We start from the raw sequence: 26,108 nt of genomic DNA, 5'->3' as shown, positions 1-26,108 counted from the left end.
TTCCAGGATATACTGCTCACCCTTGATGCTGAGTTGTCCTACTTTTACTGTGCTTTTAATAGATTGGGTATGTAACACATACACATGTAAAGAGACTGACCTTTCCTTTAATCATATATTTCATTCAAGCTCAAAGGAAGCAACCTTTAATGAACGCCTAAAACGCGGAACAATTAGGAAAGACCATACATTTCCCATGCTCTTTCTCACCAATTAAAATAGCCAGCAGACCACGTGCATTAATCTTTCCTTTGTTGTAAAATCTTGCTAAAATGATGCTAAAGGGATTTAAAAAAAAAAAAAAAAGAAAACAGGAAAGGAGATAAGGAAGGATAAGGGATGTCAACACATTTTAGAAATCAGAAATAAGAAGGAGTGCTGAGCACCTTAACAAAATCAGGGAAACTTGTAACCTAAATGTTTTTAGAGAGGGACTGCATAACAGGTGAGCTTGTTGGCCTGCAGAACCCTGGCAAAGCTTAGCTTTCGGAAGCATCAGATACTCTAGAAACCCCAAGTGATATGATCAAAGATCCTTAGATGGCCAAACTGTTGAGAAAAGCATCCAACATAGAAGAGAGATATTAAAACAAACTAACAGAGAAATTAGGCAGAGAGAAAACAGAGACAATGCAGATGGCAGAAGAAAACTTCAAAAACTGTAAGTACTGTTCTCAAAAGTAAAAAAAAAAAGCAGCTCCATCCTTGACAAAGAAGAGGCTGCTTTAAAAGAAAGGATATTAGTTTCTAGATTGAATGGGCCCACCAAATACCCAGCACCATGTATGAAAATAGATTTACATGAAGGCATATCATCTTGGAAGTTTAGATTGCCAAGAATGAAAAGGGAATTCCAGAAGTTTCCTAACAAAGAAGATAGGATCGATGATTCAGATAAAAAATAAGAGTGACACCAAATCTCTTAAAAGCAATATGGATGGTAACCTTTTTGTACTATATTAAGTATATCAAATCAATATGTTGTATACATCAAACTTACACAATGTTATATGTCAGTTTTATCTCAAAGCTGGAGAAAAAAGCAGTATGGGAAACTAGAAAACAATGAAGCAGTCCCTTCAAAACTAAGGAGAAATGGTTTTCAACATAGACTACTATACAATGTCCAACAATTAATTGTGAGAGTAAAATAAAGATGCTTTTAGGCATTTAAGGACTCAGATTTTATCTCCCACTAACCCTTTAAAAGATGTGTTTCATCACAAAAATGAATAAATATGGTCAGGAGAAGACAGGGGACCATAGGAAAGCTGAAAGAGGAACTCTTAGGATGATTGTGTACTTATCGCTAATGGCCTACAACTCAGCCACAAGCAGGAGTTTGGAGGACATCAGAAGAGAGGGCCTGGAGACAGGACAGCGTAGTTGGGTAATGGAGCTATTCAGTTGATTTATTTTTTGAGCTTTTGGAAAAATATGGATGGGGATTTGAACCATCTCTAGGAACATTTAAAAATACAAAAGACAAGGAGTACCTGGGTGGCTATTGGTCAAGTGTCTGACTGATTTCAGCTCAGGTTGTGATCTCACAACCCTGAGACAGAGCCTTGCATTGGGCTCCATGATGAGCATGGAACCTATTTGGAATTCTCTCTCTCCTTCTCTCTCTCTGCCCCTCCCTTGCTCATGCTTGCTCTCTTGCTCTAAGTAAATAAATAAATAAATAAATAAATAAATAAATAAATGACATTAAAAAATACAATAGACAAAAAGTGAACAAATAAAATATGAGGCTAATCTAAAGTCCAAATAAAAATTGAGAAATGAAGCTTAGTCATGGTATACCACTTGGCTCAGTAGTAAACAGTATGTACATGATCATAACAACATAAATGCCTTCTATGTAATTTATTCTCCCTAATGCACTGAAAGCAAGGACAAGGACTTTGTTTTACTCATCTGTTTATCTCCCTTGTTATTTTGTGTGTGGTAATCATAAAATAAATATTAGTCAAATTAGTTTACAGTTTAGGAATTCTCTTTTGTAAACATCATTGACTCAAACTTCATAATTGTTTTAAAAGTCTCGGGGGATACCTCTGATTAATATGTAATAGGTATATCGCATTCAGAAAGGGATAGCAACAATTCTTTGAATTGAACCATAAATCTCCATGCCCATGTAGAGTTCAAATTTTACATTTTACAAAAATGTTGAGGAAGTGGTCACCAATGGAGAAACCATGTAGATGAGCCATCACCATCATCTGCCACCTTGCTTTGGAATTGAAGAGACTTCCAGAAACAAAATGGGTGAAAAAGGGGGGGAGAATCAGAAGGTGCCAAAATTCAACACAAAAATGGTTCAAACAATGTTGTTATTAGTAACACATAATATCTTAAACATAGTAATCTGAGAGAAGAACAGGTGTGTCAAGATAAGGGAAATAACAGACATGTGATGAAGGAAGATACTGGGCACAAAGATTCTCAGTTAGTTCCAGCTTATTACTCACCTCCCCATATTCCACACAGATAGCCAACCCCAGCTAATCAAGTAAGAAAAATTTGAAAGGACCAAACATAAGACCATTTACAGCATCTATTCCTCTAGCACTTTGTTTGAGTGCATTATTTACAAGGGAAGGAGGGGAGGAACAAGTGAGCCAACAGAGCAAGAGTAAAACACATGGATCCTGCATCTAAAGAGTTCTAAATCTACAACAGTCAAAAGCGTCTGCCATCTTCCAGGAAAATAAATCACTACAGAATAATAAAGGCATACCCTGATAAAGTATGATCCTGAGAAATAAAGGAAGAATCATATAGCTTCTGGACATTAAAGCAAAACATATATGAAGGGGAAGAAATCAGGTTGGACTTAGGTGTTTCAGTGTTGCTGTGGAAAAACTATCTATAAAGCTCTGAAGATAAAAAAGAAGTATGACCTCAAATTTAATACTTAGCTATGTTGTTCCTTAAACATAAGCCTAACAGTCTTTTTCAACCATTCAGGACTTAGGGAATATATGATGAATCTTTCTTTAAAAAAAAAAAAAAAAAAAAAAACAACTATTTATAGATGGTATCCAGTTACCCAAAAGATTAATCAAAAAAGACCTCAGGAATAAAAAAAGAAAAATCATGAAGAAACTCATGGTATTTAATCCACCTAATGAAGAACCAGAGCAAAACAACCAAGAGATTTGTGGTTACTGAAGCAGGTAGGAACACTGAAACCTGACAATGTAAAAATAATAATAGAAATGATGAATATAAAAGGAAGAAGGAAGAGGGAGAAATGCCTGCCAGTTTTTAAATTTTTTTTTCTAGAAGGGAGTCAATAGATTTTGTCTGAGGTAAACTGTAGAATCTTTTAAATGACTCCAAATTCTTAATGTTTTCATAAATTTTGTTCTGAATTTATGTAGCCTCTTTTAAGAATTATCTTGTATGGTAAAGAAATATTTAACCAAGATTTCTATGATTCTTTTTCAATCAATTTCTTTATTTTGGTTTAAATTCAAGTAAAAACAAATTTAATACTTTTTTAAAGCATGCATTATTATTTCCAAGATTTCTAACATTATTTTTCTCTTTCTTTTGCTCTGTCAATATACGGAAGAAGGTGCTGGAAGAATGCTTACCAAGTATTAGTAATGGTAGTTCTCATAGTGGGACTTGTGATAATTTTAGAGCATTATTGTACTTTCCTTTTTGATTTAACTTCTACAATAACTTGTACCATTTTAATGCAATAGAGTTACTATTTGAAAAATTTGAAAAGACATCATGGAACTAAATAGTTATTTTGCCCAAGAGTGAGTACAGATATGTTAGTAACCTCTACCAACAAAACCAATGTTTATTTACCGAGCCATATTTCTTTTTTTTTTTTTTAATTTTTATGTTTTATTTATTTCTAGGAGAGAGAGAGACAACGTGAGCAGGGGAGGGTCAGAGAGAGAGGGAGTCACAGACTGAAACAGGCTCCAGGCTCTGAGCTGGCAGTCAGCACAGAGCCCGACGCGGGGCCCGAACCCACGAACCGCGAGATCATGACCTGAGCGAAAGTCGGACGCTTAACCGACTAAGCCACTCAGGTGCCCCTACCGAGCCATATTTCTGTTTTCTGTTGGTGTGGCTCTTTCAACTGGGCATTGGTGAGAATCTGTCTGGGGTTTTTGTTATTGTAGAAAAAAAAAGAACCGAGTTGTCATGTACATAGCTTTCTGTATGAGTTAAGATTCTTTGGTTGCAAGTTATAGAAACCAACAGAGGCTACTTTAAGTGAACACAAAACCCAGAACAAAAGCAAAGAAATTATTAGAGGAAGATAGGGTAACTCCCAGAATCAAAATAAAAACTAGGCCATGGGAAAGACAAGAACATGGGCTCTCTAGGTAGCTGGGACTTATGAGAGTCTCTTTTGGGAACCTCCCCCAGGATAGATATCTCCAGCTGTTTTACTTCTTAAGTCATTCTGGGAAGAAATCAAGTACTAGAGACTGAGTAGGCTTATAGTTGGATTTGGGACACATGCCCACCTGCATGTTGGAGAAGGGGAGGGGACCTTTGATTATAGTCCCCATACTACACCTTTGGAAAGGAAAATTAAGGGTTTGTTACCAGGAATTGGGAATGGAAGCCGGGCATGTGAAAACTACCCAAGGCCCCTATCTTTGCCTCACTTTAAACTGGCAGGGAGGTGAGCTTCTCTCCCACTCAGTATGCCCCTAGAGGAATTAGCTGATTTAGTTTCTTTATCAGATCTGTTCCTTCATTCCTTTCAAAGTAATTACAGGCTGCTTCTTCCCTGTCTCATGACACTGATTATTAGCTAAAGCTAATTCATCAGCTAGATATAGGTGAAACACCTTTAGCTAACTTTCAGGAAAAGCTTAGTAAATTATTTGTCCTTCTCCAACCCAAGAAATATTCTCCCTGTAAGTAAAAGTTTATGAGATACCGTGAGAGGTCTTGGGGTTCAGCCATTTTCTGTCCCAGCTATAATTAGAAAGCTAGACAAATTATATCAACTCCTAGGGAAAAAATCCACACACATACTCTTTTTAATAAATCCAATTTACTCTATTTGCTTGGTATTAACAACTGCTAATGTTATGTCCAAATTCCCTTCCTTCCTCGTTGAAAAGAACTATATCGCTACAGCCAGTACATACAAATGGATAGTTAATTACTCGGCACAGAGGGTTATGTGATTCATCACTGCAATGTGGAAGTGAATGTTGCCAATTGTCAGCTTTTCCCAAACTACATGGTGTTATATGGTTTATGTCCCAATCAATGGTGGCAAAGCTCCAGAAAGAAATACTACCTAGATGTCAGGGACTCATTAAACTGATCAGTCTGTAAGTCCTTCGTCAGTAATTTCCGAACCTGGCTGTGCATCAAAATCACTTGGTGACATTAAAAAAAGAAAGAAAGAAAAAAGATACAGCTTCCTGATATCCACCCGCAAAGCCACTGAATCAGAATATTCTGGGTTGGATCAGGGACAAATTCAGGATTTTTCAGGACCTGAGGTTTAAATAATTTGAGGTCTCTCTTTAAGAAAAGAATACAGAAGCATCTTGCTTTTACAAGTTTTACAAAAATACATTACCCTGTGAGTACATTTCTGTGATCCAGGCCCTTGTAGAAGGTCCATGTAAATGTTGGACCTTCAGAAGGTCCTTCAGTAGCTTCAAGATCAGTCGACCTGTGAATTAAGGCCGAAGAATAATGTATGTATATATGTCTATGTCTGTCTCCCTGCCTGTGTGAGCATTTGCACTAGTGGGAGAACTGGGATTCTGTCTTACCCCTTGTAGACAAAAAGAATATAAAAAGTGTAGTGTTCCCTGAATTTTAATCTAGTTCTCCACTAGTCTTTTTCTTTAATGTTTATTTATTTATTTATTTATTTTGAAAGAGTGACCTCTCACATGTGCATGACTGGGGTAGGGGCAGAGAGGGAGGGAGAGAGAGACAATCCTTAGCAGACACCTAGCTGTAGGCATAGAGACCAATACGAGGCTCCGTCTCCGGAACTGTGAGATCATTCCCTGAGCCGAAATCAAGAGTCAGACGCTTAACCAGCTGAGCCACCAGGTACCGCATAAACTTTAAAAACTCAAATTGAGGGGCACCTGGGTGGCTTAGTTGGTTAAGTGTCCGACTTTCGCTTGGGTCATGACCTCGCGGTTCGTGGGTTCGAGCCCCGCGTCGGGCTCTGTGCTGACTGCCAGCTCAGAGCCTGGATCCTGTTTCAGTCTGTGACTCCCTCTCTCTCTGACCCTCCCCTGCTCATGCTGTCTCTCTCTTTCTCCTAGAAATAAATAAAAAACATTTAAAAAAATGAAAAAAAAAACTTGAAATGCTTTGAATTTCATATTTTTATTTCCTTTTCCCTTCTTATGGCAGAAAGATCCATAAACAAAGGTTGTTGCCAATATCTAAGCTAATCCATGGTCTGGACAACAGCCTCTGAGTTATAACTGCTCTGGTTGTAGTTAGGGAGGAGTAAGCTTACCTTTTTGTATTTAGTTTTAGTTTGCAAATAGCTTTATGCTTTTCACAGGATTTCATGATTTTAGATATTGAATTTTGGCACCAATCAATATGTTTGTTTGCCTTGAGGAGTAAGGTTAGAGAGAAACCTCACTTTCAGAAATACTAAGTTCTGGGGCACCTGGGTGGCTCAGTTGGTTAAGCATTCCACTTTGGCTCAGGTCATGATCTCACAGTTCGTGGGTTCGAGCCCCGCTGACCGCTCAGAGCCTGGAGCTTCAAGTTCTGTGTCTTCCTTTACTCTGGTAAAACTCAGAAATCTATCCAGTACCTCTTTTTAAAAATCGATTTTTTTTTTGGTAGAGTAAAACATGCCTAGTGTTGAAAAAAATTTTAAGTTTATGTATTTGTTTTTGAGAAAGAACAAAAGAGAGAGAGAGAGAGAAAATGCCCAAGAGAGAGCAGGGGAGAGGCAGAGAGAGAGAGCATGAATCCCAAGCAGGCTCTGTGCCGTCAGCAAGGCGTCAGGTGTGGGGCTCAAACTCATGAACCATGAGATCATAACCTGAGCTAAAACCAAGAGTCAGACGCTTAACCAACTGAGCCACCTAGGCACCCCATACTATTGAAAAATTTTAAATTCAGAAACTTATAGGGGAAATGTTTATTACTTATAATTTCTTCAAAGATACCTACAAAGGTCATAGTGATTGATACACTGTAGCTACTCAGTAAATACTTTTAGAATAAAAGAATGAATGTGAACTCTAGAGAATGCAAACAAGACCTCTTTCTGAGTTGTTTTTCCCTAAGCGCTTTTAATTACGATATCTAAGATGCACGTATTTAAATGAACAATTACTGAACACTAACAAGTAAAGGCCCTATGCTAGATAATGATGATATAAAGATGAATAAATGTGGTCTTTGCCCCTCTCAGAGTTTATATCCGAGAGAAGAAAACAATATATTCCTACTAATGCAAGGACCCTTAGACACACAAGGACCCAAGGAACAGCTATGTAAAATCCCATGCAGGAAATTTATTTCAAATCTAAGTGCCAAAAAAATTCTTTTCTCTTACCATCCTTGACTTTTCTCTCTTTCTTATTCCACATCCAATCCATCAGCAAATACCATTGGGCCTCTCTACTATCGTCATAATTCAGCTCTTTCTTGCCATTTCTATTGCATAGCCCTTGGCCAAGCCACTATAACCTCTTGTTTAGATCATTGCAGTGGCCTCCTTACTGGTCTCTTTGCTTCTGCTTTTGCCTCCTTACAGCCTGTCTTCAGCCCAGAAGCCGGAGAAGTCTTTTAAAAGTTTAAGTTAGGTTAGGGTGCCTGGGTGGCTCAGTCGGTTGAGTGTTCGGCTTCGGCTCAGGTCATGATCTCACAATTCGTGGGTTCAAGCCCTGCATCATACTCTGTGCTGACAGCCAGTTCAGAGCCTGGAGGCTGTTTCAGATTCTGTGTCTCCCTCTCTCTCTGACCCTCCCCTGCTCACGTTCTCTCTCTCTCTCAGAAATAAATTTAAAAATGTTTTTAAAAAAGTTTAAGTTTGGGGCGCCTGGGTGGCTTAGTCGGTTAAGCGTCCGACTTTCGCTTAGGTCATGATCTCACGGTTCGTGGGTTCAAGCCCCGCGTCTCTCTCTCTCCTAGAAATAAATAAAAATATAAAAAATAAAAATAAAAAAAAAATAAAAAATAAAAAAGTTTAAGTTAGGTCATATCACTCCTCTGTCCCAAATTCTCCAGTGGTTTCTAATTTCATTTGGAGGAAACACCAGTGTCATTAAAATGGTCTATGAGATGATTTTGACCACCCCCTTTTCCATGAACTCTCCTCTCTTCAGTCTCCTCTCCACTACTCACCATCTTGCTCTTTTGCTTGTTCTAAAACAGACCAGCAATCCTCTGGTCTTAGGGCCTTGGCGTTAGGTGCTCTCTGTACATGATGCGTTTCCCTTAGATATCTACATGACTTGTTACCATTCAGATCTTTGTTCAGATGTCATTTTCTCTGTGAGGCCTTCCATGATCACCCTCATTAAAATTGTAGCACCCCCACCCCAGACCCTGCTGAATTTTTCTCAGAAACCTAATCAGCACCTGAAAAACTATGTATTCTAATTATTTATTTGCATTCGGATAGAAACTTCACAAGGGCAGGGATTTGCTCTCTTTATTCTCAGTTCCTGAAACATTCTGGGGTGCATAGGAGGTACTTTATTAGTATTTGTTTTAAAAAGGAAGAGATAATGTATTCACTCTGCTGACATCCTCGTGTGCTCTTCCCTCTTCCTTTGGTTTCCTTCCCTTCCATATCAAGATGTTTTTACAGTGTCTGTTGGTCAGTCTGATAACACATATGTTGTCACCAGCCTTGGTATCTCTCAAGTGGTAGTTGCTGCAGTGACATCCTGCTCTGTTCTGCCCTGGATCAGATAAATATTTGTATCTGATGCCTGCTTGATACTGCTGCTCTGTCTTTATGGCGGTCTGGAAAATCCATCTCAGAAAGGTGGACAAGGCAGATATATGTCAGAAACAGTAATGTACTTTTCCATATCCATGAACCAACATATTAAGCCCAGAATTCATTTCATAAAGTGAGGAAATCTAAAATAGTGTCAGAATTTTGAAAAAGATGTATAATTCTTTGATAAGTAATATATGTATTTATGCAGGCTAGCTAGAATAAAAAAAGAATCATTGAACCAGGGACTTTAAGGTTCTTGACTGATGTTAAGAGTAGTAAGGCTTTTTTTCCTTCCTCTTCTTGGATTCCAAAGTTTAATAAGGGGATTATCAAGGGAACCTAACATTCCTCTCAGAGGGTGGGTTAGCACCAAAAACAGCACCACTGAAAACCATAGCAGTGGATCAGATTCTTGTTAAATGAAGGTTAGTTCTAAATTTGCCTTTTGTTTATTACATTTTCAGAAGTCACTTACTCAAAAATAGTTTCTACCTACCCAATCCAATTTGTGTCTTTCTGCTATTAAAATAAAAATAATTTGGAAAGCGTAAAGAGTAAAAAAATACTTATCCTTACTTCTGATGAACTTAAAAAAAATTATTAAGAAAATTATTCACTTGAATTGTTACTTTCCACCAACTTGTTAATATCCTAGGAAGGAAAGCAGGTGCAGCCTATAAATAATGTTGCATTTCCATTTCAGGATGTATAGGGCAGGAGAGTCTTTTCCCTGAAAGGTCAGAGGCCAGAGCCAGCTTGTTCTCTTTGTCAGATAAGACGTGTGTGTTGCTGTTCTGAACTCAGTAAGCAGAGTTCTGTAAAATGAATGCCCCAACGCACAGTGTCTTGAAAATTCTACCATAATTCAGTGTTTTCACTCTACTGTTACCCACCATTGTTGGACAATTTTGTATTATATTTATTTTTCACTTGATTGTCAGAGATTTAGCGTTCTTAAACTATACTCCGCAGTCTTTAAAATTCCACAAATAAATGAGCATTTGGAAAGTTTTTTATAATGGTAATCTTTTTTAAATTTACTTTCTTATTTTAAGAAAGTTTAAGATTTTTTCGTGTCTCCAGATAATAGACTAAGTTTATTTTACTGGTACATTCCCTCCAATTATGTGGAAAATTATCTGTTGTCTAGAAAGCTATTCTTTGCTAGGTAGTCTAATAATAGAAAACTTCTGTGCCTTTCCTTCTTTATCAATTTAATTTAATAGATGTTTACTGAGTGCTCATAAGGATAAAGGCACTTTATATTATGCTGGGATTTTAAAGCAGTGTATGATATCATGAAAAGATGCACAGCATCATTAGTCCTTAGGGAAATGAAAATTGCAACCCACACTAAGGTAGCACATCACACCCACCAGAATGGCCATAATCAGAAAGACAGATACCACTAAGTATTGGCAAGGATGTAGAGACACTGGAATCTTCACACATTACTCGTAGGAATGCAAATGGTATCGCCACTTTGGAAATGAGAATGAACGAACTACCCGTACCCATAACAATGTGGATGGATCTTGTGAACATAAATGGACAGCTGAAAAACCAGAAATAAGAGTGCTGGGTATTTGACTCTATTTATATGAAGTTCAAACACAAGAATACTAATCTGTGTGGTTGAAAGTCAGGATAGTGGTTATTCTTAGTGGCAGAATAACAGTGACTAGAGTTGGGGACGAGTGAGCTTCAGGGGTGATGGTCATGCCCTGTCTCTCAATCTAGAAACTGTTACACAGCTGGGTTAACTTAGTCAAAATTCATCAAATTGTACCCTTAGGATTTGTGCAATTTTCTGCATGCATGTTATACTTCCAAAAAATTCAATGAAGCTGTAAAAAAATGAGTGACACTTGATTTTCAGAGACTTAGAGGTCCTAGAAAAGCTTTTTCTACATTTGATACTTAAAAGACTACAAACTAGTAGGAAGACAGGTGTTTGATAAGTAATTCTAATATGAAACAAACTCTGATAAATGCTGTATTAAAAACATAAATAAGTGCAATAAAGTAAAGGAAAATATTTACTGAAAAGGACAATCTGGAAAAATAGAATACGGTCACTGTCAGATTTGCTACATAATAATGGGAGGAATATGGGGCACCTGGGTGGCTCAGTCAGTTGAGCATCTGACCTCGCCTCAGGTCATGATCTTGCAGTTGTGGGTTTCAGCCTCATATTGGGCTCTGTGCTGACAGCTCAGAGCCTTCAGCCTGCTTCAGATTCTGTGTCTCCCTCTCTCTCTGCCCTTCCCTACTCATGCTCTGCCGCCCTCTCTCAAAAATACAAATAAGCACTGAAAAAACAATAGGAAGAATATATCAAAATAGAAGGAAAGGCTATAAATTAGAAATAGAGAACTTCAAAAGTATTGGGTTGTGTACAAGAAGTCACTACTGTTTGAGAGACAAAGTTGTATTAAAATATCAGAACACATAGCTACTTATATCCTTGAAAATTAGTTCTTTTGTTTTTAGTTGACTGACTTTGCCCGAGTTACAGGTTATTCTGTTCCAGTGGTTCTCGGCCCTGGCTGCACATCAGGATCATAGGAGCTTTTATGGCTTCTCCTGAGTCAGAATCTCCAGGGGTGGAACTCAGGCGTCTGTACTTTTTCTAGGCACCTGTGATTCTCCTGAACCGCCAGGGCCAGGAACCACCGCTGTAGTCCCCGCAGAGTGGCGGGAGCCTTCCCAGGGACCAGCACACAACAACGAATGTCCCTGAAAGTGTCATTTCTTTGTTTTGGCGGCTTCTGTGGCTTCTACAAAGAAGAACACTTTTCATATTTATCTCTTTGTATCCATGCCAGGAAATTTCTTTGCAAATGGCTTTTATCCAAGTATTACATGAAAGATGTTAATCCCACTGTTAAATTTTAACCCTGGTTCTTTCAAGCACCAGGGCATTTCTTCTGATTGTATTGCAGATACATAGATCCGTAGCAGAAGACAGAACTGGAAAGGACAAAATGGCACATGCAGGTCACTTGTTAATGCACTCATATGACTAATCTTCCTCCTATGAGGAAAAAAATGTATTTTTAGTTGTAACATTTATATATCTGATTGTTCATTGTGAAAGTAATACCTGCTTTCACTTAGAAAATTTTAGTTCTCTCCTTAGTTCATTCACTTGTTATCTGTTACTTGCTTATCTTTGCTTTTAAAATCTTTATTTTCAAATACCTTTTTTTAAGATTTTATTTTTAAGTAATCTCTAAACCCACCATGGGGCTGAAACTCACATCCCCAAGATCAAGAGTTGTATGCTCTACTGACTGAGCCGGGCAGACACCACAAAATACTTGTAGAATTCAGAAAAGTTGTAAAACTAGTAGACAGTTCACATAAGACTCTTCACCTAGCTGCCACTAAAGCGGTCAACTCATATAACCATAATACAATTATGAAGACAGGAAATCAACATTGAAACTTACAACATTGATAAGTAAGTTACAGATCTTATTTGAATTTCACTAGTGTTTCACCCTGATTTTCTTGTCTATTCCAGGATCCAATCCAGGATCTCATAGTGTATCTACTTGTCCTGTCTCCTTCGTCTCCTCCTATCTGTGACACTTCCTCATTCTTTTCTTATATTCCATTACCTTTGCCCTTTAGATCTGTAGAATTTTTTTCACTTGGGTTTGTATGATGTTTGGATTGAGGTTATTTATTTTGGCAAGAATACTGCAAAAGCGATCAAGTGGTACATGATGTCTGTATGTGTTATTACTGGTGATATTAACCTTGGTCATTTGGTTAAGGTGATGGGTGCTGGGTGTCTCCACTGAGATGTTAGTAATTGTCCTGACTTCCCTGTGCAGTTGATAAATATCTTTGGCACTATGCTAATATTCTGTTTCTCCCAAAACTTTCACTCACCTATTTTAGCATCCATTTGTGGATTTTGCCTGCAACAGTTACTACTGTGGTCTTTGTCTGATGATGTAAAATTTTGCATTTCCCCCATTCCTTCCAAATCTATTAACTGGAACTTTTCTGTAAGGAAGAGTTGTCCTTCCTGGACTATATATCCATCTCTTTCTTCCTCTATGAATATGGATTTGAGGTTGCTTATTTGGTTTTCTCAAGTATACTCTAACAAACTCATTATTTATTTTGAGATTTACATTGTTCCAACTGTGGCTATTGGCAGCTGCTTCTGAATGGATCAAAAGATATGCCCTCATTCTTTTTTAAGCACCTCTTTTCTCTGATATCACAAGATGTTTCAGACTCATCTTGTATTTTCCCTGTCCCAGTCCAGGAATCAACCATTTCTTTTTTTAGAAGGCCTAATTCTTTTTATCAGAGAATGATACTTGTAAATCAAGATCTGGGTGCTTGTAGATCACTGTTCCTGGAGTCTCATTGCTCCTAGTCCCTCTCGGCCAAAAAAAGATAGGAAATATATGTATGTATACTAACCCATGCATGCACATACATCATATTTATTAGTTATTTCTATATCTGTATATCTGTTATGAACCAACAGTCCATTCTAATACCTCTGATTCCAAATCAATAGCACAGGGCTTATTATAAGCCTCTCCCCTTTTCTTATTTATAACTTCTTTCTCTGACAGTAAAAAGACTGGCTCTCATCATTTACAATCCTAGATTACACATAAAGTAGTTACTGAATTGCTAACTCATATCCCTGTGAGAAAAAGAATTACCAACTGGAGTACAAACCGTTTGCTGACGGTTCTTTTTGAGTTTCACCTTACAATATCCTGCCAAAATAATGTTTTCCAAAGTGACTTAATTCTTAATTCCCATCCCCTTCTGTGTGGTTATCTTACTTGCCTGGGTCATGCTCTTCATTTGTAATACAATTAGCTTCATTTGTTACTGTTTGTATTTTACTTCCTGGTCCCCTATATCCTTGTTGGTTTTAATTTTTTTTTCTTTTATTTTGGGGAGGTATGTAAAACATTACTATGATTCACAGTCCAATCAAAGTTTTATCCAAAGAGATACTCCAGGAAGTGTCTGTCCCTCCTCACACCCCCACCTCCACATTCCACGCTCTCTTCCTTCCTCCCCTTTCCCACCAATCCCCTATAATTAAACAATCTCTTTATTTTCTGGTTTATCTCTCCCAGTTCCTTTTGCACATGGGAGCACGTTTATAGCTATTTTTTTCTTTTTTATTGTATTCTCTTTTGTATGGTGATAGCACACCATATAAATCCTTGCACTTTACTTTCTTCACTGAATTATTTAGAAGTTCCTAGTATTATTATAAGTATACTTTTTGAAAAGTATATTTCCAGGGTAGATTCCTGGAAATGGAATTTTTTTTAATTTTTCATGTTTATTTTTTTAGAGAGATAGAGCACGACCAGGGGAGGGTCAGGGAGAGGGAGACACAGAATCCGAAGCAGGACCCCATGCTCTGAGCTGTCAGCACAGAGCCTGACACAGGGATCAAAATACAAACCACAAGATTATGGCCTCAAGCCAAAGGCAGACACTTAGCCCACTGAGCCACCAGCCACCCCTAGAAATGAATTTCTTAGTCAAAATTCAGTATATATGTGCTCATGATTTTCAGTTTCTCTGTCTATGAAAAATGCCTTTTAGTGGGTTAACGTATATTCTTGATAATTATATAGGTTACTGAATTATAGCTTTTAACTTGTGTAACTTTTTAGAATTTAACTATTTTTATTAGTTGTTCTTAGCACATAAAAAGTATATTAAAACCGCATTGAGATTAGGAATTAGTCTTGCATAATTTATTCCTTTTCAAGGCTCAATAAATATCATTGTAATGTGTCAACAGCCCCTAGTGAAGGTAGTAATCACACATTACATTTACAACCGTATCGTCCCAGGTGCAATCTACAAGTTCATGATCACCAATGGAGAGTAGGCAGTTCAGGAGCTCTGCCAGTGACATAATGACTAAATACTTATATAATGCTCTCATTTGCCCAGAGCATTTTGTTTTTCAAAACTCTTTAAAGTCTTTTCATTTTATATCAGCTGCACCACTGTAGAATGCTTTGGAAAAATATCACATAAATCATGACATTTATGTAGTGCCGAGCCCCTGTATTATGTCATTGGAACCTCAGACCAACTCTGTGAAGTAAGCAGGACATATAGTCAACATCCCCATTGTCCAAGTGAGGAAGCTGAGATGCAGAAAAGTTAAATATCCTGAGGTCAGACATCTACTAAGTAGTGAGGCTGGAAATGAACTTGAGACTATACCACACTGCAAGTGTCATAGTTAGCTTGTGAGCAACAATGAAAAAATATCCAAAGGTAGGATATAGTCACAAAGATGTAAATTGTTCCGCATATCCTGGAATTTACAGATACTGTTGGACCCGTGTTTTACGGTCACAGAGTAAATCCTGAGCTCCCTGTAAGCTGTAATGGTTAAGTCCTGAATGGTGGTAAAAAAAAAAAAAAAAAAAAAAAAAAAACATTCTGTATACATGCAGGATCCTCAACCCTCTGTGTGCTGCTGTGGTAGAACGAGCCCTGGCTTTGGAGCCAAACTATTTTAGTCTGCACTTTTATTTTGCTACTTATTAGGGGTGGGGCCTGGCTGAAGTATTTAACCTCAATTTTCTACCCTAAAACGAATATTGTTTTTGCAGGGCTATTGGATGGATTAAAAGTAACTTCATCAGAAAGACTCTCCCTAGTGCCCCTCCCCCTCCGCCAAGTGTTATTCCTAAAGTGATCAGTCCATTTCCTTCAGAATTTTTGTTATAATTTAGATTTATATATGGTGTTGTGTTTATTTGTTTCACATCCGCCTCCCCTACTAGGGTATAAGTTAAAGGACATCAAGGACTCGGCTTGTTTTTTCTACTCTGTATGCCATTAATCACTGAATAAATATTTCTGAAATAAATCCTGCCACTCCCTTGGCCTTATTTTTATTTCAGCCTCACAGAATGGCCTGCAGCTGCCCTACCTTTTCACATCTCTCTACCCTTACATACACTGTTTCCTTAGGCCAAAATACTTGCCCTCGTTCCTTTGTTCTTCTAGAGAATCCTTACTCATCCCTAAAGACCTAGCTCAGCTCTTCCATGAGGGCTCCCATGATTTCTCTTCTTCCTTGAAGAGTGAGGGGCTTCGGTGCCCCCTTGGCATGCTGTAGTAGACCTAAGCCACATTACAGTCATTGGTGTGTTCAACTAATATTTTTAAAAACCAACTCTGGGGGTGCCTGGGTGGCTCAGTCAGTTAAGCATCCGACTTTGGCTCAAGTCATGATCTCACAGTTCCTGGGTTCGAGCCCCGCGTCGGGCTCTGGGCTGATAGCTCAGAGCCTGGAGCCTGTCTTCTGATTCTGTGTCTCTCTCTGTCTCTGATCATCCCCTGCTCACACAAACACTCTCTCTCTCTCAGAAATAAATTTTAAGATAAATAAATAAATAAATAAATAAATAAATAAAACCAACTCTGTACCAGGCGTAGGTTAGGTGCTGGGCATATAGCAGTGAATAGGAGCTGTCATTCTAATGGGAGAGGGGGGTCACAATAAAGTAAATGACCAAACAAATTAATAATGACATTTCTAGTAGTAGTAAATGGCAGGGTGATCAGTTTTGAGAAGCTGACCTTTGACTTGAGATCTGAGAAGCGAGAATGAGTTAGGAATGGGAAGAGACAAGGGAGGAGCATTGTATTGTCACTGGTTACTTGGGTGTTCCTCATTTTCACCCCACTCAGCTGGCTTCTGGGCTCTGTGAATCTTTCTGTCCCCAGCACCTAGCACAGGCCTAGCATGTCACACCCACGGTTCCACATACTAGTCGTGCAGCATGTTAGAATTGCCTGCTGCCTGACCCCATGATTCTGACTTCGTAGATCTCCTGTACTGCCAGGACTGAGAGCCAATTCTCAGCTTATTATCCCTCACTTAGTATCTTGTGACTGGGAAAGCTATTCATTCCTTCTGTGACTCAGTTTCCTGATCTTTAAAATGGAAATAATAATACAACTTCAAAGATTTTTGAGAGTATTTAATGAAATAATATGCCTAAAATTCCTAGCCCAGTGCCTAGCCTATGGAGAGTCAACAGATATTGGACAAAATGTTCTATAGCAAGTACTCAGGAGGTGTTTGCTGAATAAGTGAACAAGTTAAGGAATAATAAAGTTTAGTTCTTACTTTAGTATATAGAACTATGTCAGAACAAAAATGGAATACCCACCCTGATATATTTTCAGTTGTCTAATTTACTGCTTATTTTAATTTGGACAAGGAAGGGGAAAAAAGGGAAATAATAAACACCAGTGTTTTTAGCAGTTAGACTCAATAGCCATTGACTCTTCATTTGCTTATAAAGCAGCCTCTGAAAAACTCCTCAACTCATTATTTTTACCTTCTTCTGGCCAGTGCAGGGGCTTTCATGTTCTAGCCCCAAACCTAAATAAAAGTACACAATCTACCAGCCTGGGCCATCTGCAACTTGTGCTTTGTCACCTTCTGAAATCACAGTTTGAGCACTCTGCGTTGAAAGAAATTTCTTTTATGTATATTCTACTTCAGTCATTATAGGAGATCCTAGGATATCATAACTAGTGAAAATTATGACAATGCCAGAGATCATGATTTTCTTAAGGCAAAGACACCAATGGTATTAACCTGAGATATTACTTCTATGCACAAAATATCACTCAGACCACTCAGCAAATCTTTGGCAAACCCCCCTCTATCCTGCTCCACTTCCTTGAGAAATAAATGTGAAAGTAGCAGGGCACCTGGGCAGCTCAGTAGGTTAAGCATCTGACTGTCAGTTTCGGCTCTGGTCATGATCTCATGGTTCGTGAGTTCAAGCCCCACATCAGTCTCTGCGCTAACATGTGGAGCCTGTTTGGAATTCTCTCTTTTTCTCCCTCTCTCTCTCTCTTCCTCCCCCATTTGTGCTCTCTCTCCAAGTAAATAATAAATAAACAAACAAACAAATAAATAAATGTCGAAGTAGGTGCAAAGGTGAGAGCATGAAAAAATTCGCGGCATGAGGAATTTCTAGGGGAAAAAATGGGGAGCCTTTATTGCATTTTCCCTGTAATACACTGAGATCATGGGCGTTTTTGTAAACCTTAAATATCAGGCTGCTTAGGAGTGCTTTGATACTTGAATCCTAAGCATGAATTTTCTAGTAAAAAAAATATTACTGAGGTAATTAGCAAAGAGATTTTGCCAAATTCTTTCCTGTGAGCTGTAAGAGTTAACATTTATTTACATGACTAATTCACTCTGCTCTTATCAATCTAGTCAATTGGAAAATATCATCCGCCTTTAATGTCACAGAAATCAACTCATCCTATCTTAGAATGAGGAAATAATTAGCAAACAATTTCTCTGTCCTTTTTAATATGTGTGGCATTGTTTTCAAGGTTTTCTTTTACAAACCAATACACCATGAACTTATTCTGGCTGGAGGTATTGAAATCTGTTTTTCTGCTCCACAAATGTAGAGGTGTGCGTGTCTGTCAAGTCACAAGTCCATAGCAAAGAGCCACCCTCACTGATTGGTTGCTCTGACAGGGTGCTGGGTAATGGAGCAGTGATAAGTGGTGCGCATCGTAGATTATGGGATAAGCATCTGCCCTTTAGTAGTGGTCCAATGCTAAACAGTCAAGAAGACTAGAGATACTGATAGTTTTCAGATGACCTGCTTCATTTTATATGTTAATAGAAGGAAGGCTTGGGATAATGGTTAGGAAATTCACCATAACAAATGCATTCCCTTTACTGCACTCTAGCATGGCACCAATTAAGTTCAACTGTATGTATAATGTGCTCTTAATTCCTAACAGTCCCAAGAAGGACTAATGTGAAAAATATTATACAGTCTTACATTTTACAGATCATGAACAGATGGTAAAAATTATGCCAATCGGTAAAGAAATTTATATGCAGTATAACACACCTCAAAATGGTGCTTACATGGATTTTTCCTTTAAAAAATTATTAAAGTTATCTTGGGTAAAGTTTAGTTTCTACTCAGCATTTTCTGTAACATGATATATGTAATTCATTTTAATTTATTCCTTCTGCAGATATGAATGTTTGAAAGTACAGGTAACCTTGTAATGAGTAAAACTGATAAGAAGCTATGTTCCGATGAAAGGGAAATTATGGAATGATTATTCACTTTGTGAAAGGGTTTGTCATAGAGCAAGCTCTCCTAAAGCATTTCACATTTAATTTCGTTTACAAAACATTCATTTACACACAACATTTCAGGAACAAATTTAGTGAGGAAATGAGAGAAATAGTCATAATAAGATAGAGATCCCTTACACTGCTAACATTTTTGCTTGCTTTCTCTCTTTCTGTCCCTCCCTGCAGCTCTAATAGCCATTGGCCGGTACAGCATGACAATAGAGACTGTGGATGTTGGATGGTGTAAAGAAATTACTGATCAAGGAGCCACCCTGATTGCGCAGAGCAGCAAATCTCTGAGATATTTGGGGCTGATGAGATGTGATAAAGTAAGAGTTACCTATCAAGTTTGTAGTTAATAGCTTTCTGTCACATTCTCTCTCTCTCTCTTTCTCGCATATGTATGTATGTGTACATGCACATACATGAGTTGTTACAGCTCTGGATTGCAAGATGCCTGGCTTGCTAAACTAATCTGAGATTATTTTTGCATTTCTCTATTTAAAAATGAATTTTGTGCTTATGCAGAAAGGAAAAGCAGTCACACGCACAGTCAAATTAGATTTTGGCCTTCTCTCCCTAAGTCCGCGGACCAAAATTAAAAATGTTTGCACGTCACACAGCAATGTGCAGGGTCTAACAGTAGAATTCTTTTCTGGATTCCAAGTTTCCTGCAACAGTAAGGTCGAAAGAACAGTGCCAAATTGGTTTTTTCACAATTTGAAGTGTGTGATTTCAGTGCTCAACATCTATGCCTTGTGGTCATCTGGGGGCAATAAAGGGCCAGTGAGGGAGTATTCTGTGGGAATTGGTGCCTTTCCACACTTAAGATGTCACTTTTAGCACATGAGGAGAAATGGTCCCCGAGGTACCACTGAAGGTGTGTGGTGCTGGCCAGAGATGTGAGTGTGAGTTTGGGAAATTGTGCCACATTTAACATGGGGCCCTTAGAAGACTCAGAAGAAAAATGATAAAACTCTGTTTTGATCACCAGGCACTACCAAGATACTTTCCCGTTTGTTACTTCCGTGTTTCCCCTTTAAGTCTAAGAAGTGGTTATTTGTGCTATGAAGGGAGAAGATGGAGGCTCAGTAAGACCAGACCCTGGCCTGAGGCCACTCATCCAAGATTTTTCCACAGGTCTCCGGGATCTGGGTCCAGTGCCTGAAGCACACCCTGGGTGCCGACTCCAGGCACGGGGACTGCTTTCTTGGAACAGATCCACCTCAGACACTTGCTCAGAATGCGCTAGCATCGTATAATAATTTACACATGTGTGCTACTTTTGCAAATGGTGATTAGGGAGAGATCTAGCAAGAGAGTAAAACTAAATATATATGTCTCTCAAAGGACATACATTTTCTAAATGTAGCAAGTTTAGGAGCAAATAGAAGAATGGCCCAAATCCTTTGTGTGCTTTGTCATTTTTGTTAATTGACCTAGTTCTTTTCTCCAAATGCCTTAAAATCCCAGCTTATATCAGGCCTTTGCCAGTTAGTTATGTTTACAGAAATTTTACTATATATTCTCAGCCCAGCCTAAGAAGCTGACTGACTTTGTTACTAAGCAACAGCCCTGAGACCCAGGGGTTCTAAGTCTCCCTCAGATTTTGCTGCTAACTAACCTAATGCTGCTACTAACCCTGTCACTTGAAAATGACTCCTTTTAGGGGCATCTGGCTGGCTCAGTCAGTGGAGCATGTGACTCTTGACCTCACAAGAGTTGTGAGTTCGAGTCCCATGTTGGGTATAGAGACTACATAAAAATAAAATCTTTTATTTTTTTAAAAAGGCTTCTTTTAAAAGCAAATTAAGGAGTCTACAGTAGGCAGAGTATTCTAGACATGCTAAACAATGACAGCAGATTTGCTCAATATCTGCCAGAAGAAACTGCTACTACCTGGGTACTCCCTGAACCAAGGACACCAGAATGTATGTGTTCAAAATGGATCTGTGTATCCACTAGCATTCTTGGAAATCACCGTATTTCTAGTCCGTACTCTAGATTTGTTGAGGTCAGCTCCACCTTCAGAGATGAATGGTAGAAGTTTATGTTCCAGTTAGTACAGGAGAAGATTATTTCTGACATATTTGCTGACCAGCATTTTGCTTATTTTAAGTTAAGGAAAGGATCCTTTTCTACCCAGATGCAAATGAATCTAAAATGAGTGGGGAGGCTGTTCTGATTATCAGGCTCCCTGAGAGAGTGTTAGTCCTTTGCTCTGGCGGCCTCTGAATCCTTTCTCCAACCACTGAGCTGCTCTGAGAGCCGCTGGCTCGAGCACCATGCTGTCTGCCCATAGCGTGCTGTGGTGCAGCCCAGCCCAGGGGATGCTAGGTCCAGCCTTACTGTCTGGCGTCTTTAGGCTTAGGGCAGCTCAGAACCAGACACAGGAGGTTCTGTGAGGACAGAAGAAGTTTCCAAGCCACCCACAAAGTGCAAATAAAGCCTTGCACATAATTGCTTATTTGTTGATTTAGTTGGATGGAAATCTAGAGTAAGTAGATACTCAGCTTTCAAAATTGGTGTTATGCAGTCTGTTTCCAGATTTTAAATTTTTATCAAGACTCAAAGTAATGACATGAGTAGCAGAAAGGTTAATAGTTGAGAGTATGGACTCAGAGACCAGCGTTTGGTTCAAATCTGGGCCCTGCTCTTAGTAGTGTTATCTTGGGCAGTTACTTGCTCAGTGCCTCTGTTTCCTAATTTGTAAAATGAAGTAATGATAGTACTTATAGACTTCTGTGAGCATTTAAATGAGTGAACATTATACCATGTCTTTAGAATAAACGTGTCTGTTATATATAAAATACTCAGTGCTACTGATTATTCTTATCATCAATGTCATGTTAACCTGCGTTTTGATATTTGAAATTTCCAAAGGAGAAAAAATTGTACTGCCTACTATCTGATTTTGAAAGGAAATTAGAGAGGAAAGAATAGAAACTAGATTAGGAAAGATGTTGCCCTTTTACTTTTTCCTCAGTTAAGTTTAAAATTAAGATTATTATTTTCTATATTAAGATGTCAATAATTGCATTTTTTTTACATACTCAACAAAGGAAAACTAATGCCTGAATGGGACAGTCTGTATTTGGAATCCACTTACTAACCAGGGCATAGAAAGATTTGCAGGGCGAGAAAAGGCTGAGTTGAAGAGAAGACAATTCAAATAGGAAGGGAAACAAAAAGAGAGTAATAAGAAAACAGTGGAGAAAAATAATAGAAATAGAAAACACAGAGAAATCATGATCAGCATATGGAGATGAAGACCCACTATCTATCTCAAGGTGAGCATCTGTGCCCACCAATAATTGAAGAACACAACTTATTTGTTCTAAGAAGTCTATCAGTCTTCTCTCTGTCCCTTAACCAAGCCTGCTAACCATTAATAACTCCTCAATTTGAATTCTTCCCCTTTCTACACACCAACAGGAGCCAAAGGAGGAGCAAGAGACCTCAATGGTCTACACCATTAACCCCTTTGTCAGGAATTTTGTCACTGGGATCCCTGCACTGGGGGAGGGATGGGGTTTGTGACGTCTCTGTGTCCAGGGCTTGGGTTCTGTGAACCTGTGGTTCTGTGAAATAGTGAAGGCAGTTATTTTTTTTTTTTTTCACACACAGCCGGTTTCATTTGGGGCCACTTAATGTTTAATTTGGAAGCTATACTTTACCAAACTTGAGGTATTTTTCCTCAGTTGGCCTTTTGTGGAATTGAAAGAATAACGAAATGCATTGGGTTTTTTGTAGAAAAAGGGGTTTTCCTCTGTTTCCATCTTCTTTCTCTCTCGCATTTGGGAAACAAAGAACAGATGAGAAAGGTTCACCGTATTCTTTGCAGGTGAAAGCAACGTGCTGCACTTAGATTGTCAGACAGCTTGTTTGGCTGCAACATTGGTGACTCGTAGGGAGGAGTCCTCCAGCCATTCCACAAATGCAGCATTCCCTGAACACTTGTAAAATTAGGAAGTGCATTAAGAAGCCCGTGTTTGAGTAGCTGTTCCGATTGCTGGATGGATAAGCATGTTAGAGGCATTACTTTGAGTTTTAAAGCCGACGCCACTTAATCTCCTAAACTTCAGTTCATTGTAAGAACCAAGAGAAGGAAACGCTGTGTGAGACGGCTTTGATGAATTGGGGTGAACTTATATTCCTAAAGACTGTTCAAAGGCTTACTTGACCTTGGGAATTAGAGTTGACCTGAAATCACCTATCAACTTAACATGCATTTGTTTGGTGATTTAGTTAAAACTGCTTGTATAATCAACAGGACTCTCTAATAAGAGTGATATGTTTACTTCCACAATTATAGATAGTCGGTGGCTTTGGTCAGAGAAATCATTTTCACAATCTCAGAAGAGAATATTCTGTAGAATTCTAGATCCCATATAGATCTGTTTCTTCTCATAATATGATATTTTCCTCATTTCTTACAAGACCGTTTGGATGGAGAACAAAACTGAAAAGGACAAAAAAAATCATGGGAAAGCTGTAGGGCAAATGGAAATGCAATGTTCAAGGTTAATGAAAAATGTTTGGGGTAACAGGGTTGATGAGAAGGGAGGGAGCCCAGTGGCATGGCATTGGCTGAGAAACCAGACCTCGCCAGAGGCAGCCTGGCTGGTTTGGGAAACCTCGGTGATAAAATGTCGTGGTGGAAACCTCTGCAGTGTGTGTTAATACAGAAGTTCGGAGACAGAGGGCCTGAATTATGAGCAGCGAATAACATCATAAATGTAGCAATTCTCAAATGCCAAACCCTTGTGAAAAGCAGTTGGAAGGAGAAATGCTGGAGCTTTTAAAAGCTCCCTTTCACTTTCTTTCTTTCTTTCTTTCTTTTTTTTAAACTTCATGCAGAACTAATTTTATACACTGTTCATTTGATTTGAAAATGCCAGCGTCTGGGGTATCATTAAAGAGCGTTATTGAGGGAGCCACTCTTGGCAAAGCATTTGGCTTAAAATGCCTATTTGTTCGTATGTTCCTGCAGAGTTGTAGATAGAAAGGAGAAAGTGTGCCTCGATTTACCTAACGCCGCCCCTCTGCCTCGGGCGGGGACCAGGTAGCTACCCTTCTGTTGGGAGGAGGCTCTTTCTCCTTGGCCTCTAGAGGCGCCAGAAGGGTCGTGGGGGCCACATTACTGAAAGAATAGACATAAATAGATTTTGAAAGGTCCACCCCAATGTCCTATGACCAAAGCCTCTTGGAATTTCTTTGATTTCTAGTTGACATAAATTAGAATTACACAGGCGTGAAGAGTCTGCCCAGAAAAGATCAGAGAGGCTGCTGGGGGAGGAGAAGCCTCTGTGTGATCCTATTGATTATCCAGCTGCCTTCAGGCCAGGGGCCTCTGTGAGGCTGACTATTATTGATCCACACCATGGAAATAATCGAATTAATTCATTTCTCATCAAACTGCCATTGCCAAGACCTTTCTCCTCACCTGCTCCAATTCCTGAAGTACTTAGTGGAGGAGTGAAATAGATGATTTCTTTCAATAAGAAATGATTTCTTCAGGTCATAAGAAATTCTTGTTTTCACACAGAGTTCCTCATTTAAATGGTAGGGAGATTTAATCAAATCAATGAGAAGCCAACACAGAAAGCAAGTAATAGAAACCAGTCAACTCTTTAAAGCCAGAAATCTACTTTACAACCTTCAAATATCAAGGGCCAAGTTTTGTGAGCCCAATTTAATGTAAAAATATTCAGGAAAAATTGACCACTGCATTTTTCAGGAAGTAATTATGGTAAGAGAAAGCCTCAACAACCTAAATATTTCTGTGGAGAAAATGGAGTTTTTATCAGCTTGTTTAGGAATCAGGAGCAGGAAAGCCCTATGGGGAAAATAATATAGGACTCTGTAACTAATATACAGAACTAACTGGAAAAATCAGTTTAAAGGAAAAATAATTTGTGGGGCGCTGTGTCCAGGACTGTTTGGGTAGCAATTCAGCCATGAAACAAAGTGTGTACCTGCAGGGACTCCACTCTCCCCTGCCATGCATGCACAGCTGTTTCCAGATTGCCCATAGCCAAAACTGGGAATTGAAAGTGTATACCTTATCAAAGAAAATAAAGTGAAAAGAAACAAAACAACCCATTCTCTCCTGATAAGCTGGGAGTGGCCTTGACTGTATTAGATTGTGCAGTCCCAGGCCTGGGCGACATAACCATTGCCCTGACAGCCCATAGTCATGTGCTCAGAGGGAGAGGGAAGATGAAAAATGGGGAGAGCATGGCTGGGCTCTAAAATCTGAACCGATGTCCTTCGCTTGAAGTATCAGCATCTTGTTCCTTTTGCTGATAAAACAGTTTCTCCAGGTGATTTTCACATAGGAACGCTTTAAAACACATTTTTACAACCCTCTCCTGATTATTCCTGGTAATTGAAACAGAAAAACACATCAGCTGAAATTCAGAGGTTACCTCACAACCGTAGAAGCGTTCCCTTCTCTTCTGCCAGTCCTGGGCACCTGAAAAGCCTTCCCTGTATTTAAGCATTAAACCAAGAAACACAGCATGGAGCTTTACGGGAAAGGTTAAACTGGTAAGCACCGGTGTCACACTGCTGAGTTTTCAAATTCTACTTACTTCACTTTACTGTCTGTGGGACTTTGGACAGCTTAATCTCTAAACGCCTCAGTTTCACTGTTTGAAAAATTGGGATGTATTTACTCCATAGGGTTGTTATGAGACTAAATGAGATAATTGCAATAAAGCACTTAGCCCGAAGTCGTGCACACTGCAAGCGCTCAGTAAATTTCCACCACTACTGCTATTATTACTTATTCATATATACATATCTGTTCTGGAGTCGGCTCTGTGATAGTCAACCATGACATGAACTACCTGGTTCCTGATATTGTAGCCATGAATAGAAATTCACATGCAAAGATCTTACAGAGAAATACCAGGTCTCGAGACTTAGCAATTCTCAGAAACAAATAGATTCTATTTTTTTTCATAGCTAAAG

At 38.7% G+C, this 26,108-nt stretch overlaps 1 protein-coding gene across 1 annotated transcript in view; it reads left to right on the top strand.

The window, feature by feature from the left end:
• FBXL17 (F-box and leucine rich repeat protein 17) overlaps positions 1-26,108 on the top strand; it is a 500,090-nt gene that overhangs the window by 459,357 nt on the left and 14,625 nt on the right. Inside the window, exon 8 of the mRNA XM_039245603.1 lies at positions 19,317-19,459. Within this exon, the coding sequence (XP_039101534.1) occupies positions 19,317-19,459 (143 nt within the window). The remainder of the gene's footprint in view (positions 1-19,316; positions 19,460-26,108) is intronic.

This window comes from Hyaena hyaena, unplaced genomic scaffold, assembly GCF_003009895.1.
Source record: "Hyaena hyaena isolate Hyena2069 unplaced genomic scaffold, ASM300989v1 scaffold_264, whole genome shotgun sequence".
Taxonomy (NCBI): Eukaryota; Metazoa; Chordata; class Mammalia; order Carnivora; family Hyaenidae; genus Hyaena; species Hyaena hyaena.
The sequence above is the reverse complement of the archived record's forward strand: the minus strand, read 5'-3'. Positions and strand labels throughout refer to the sequence as shown.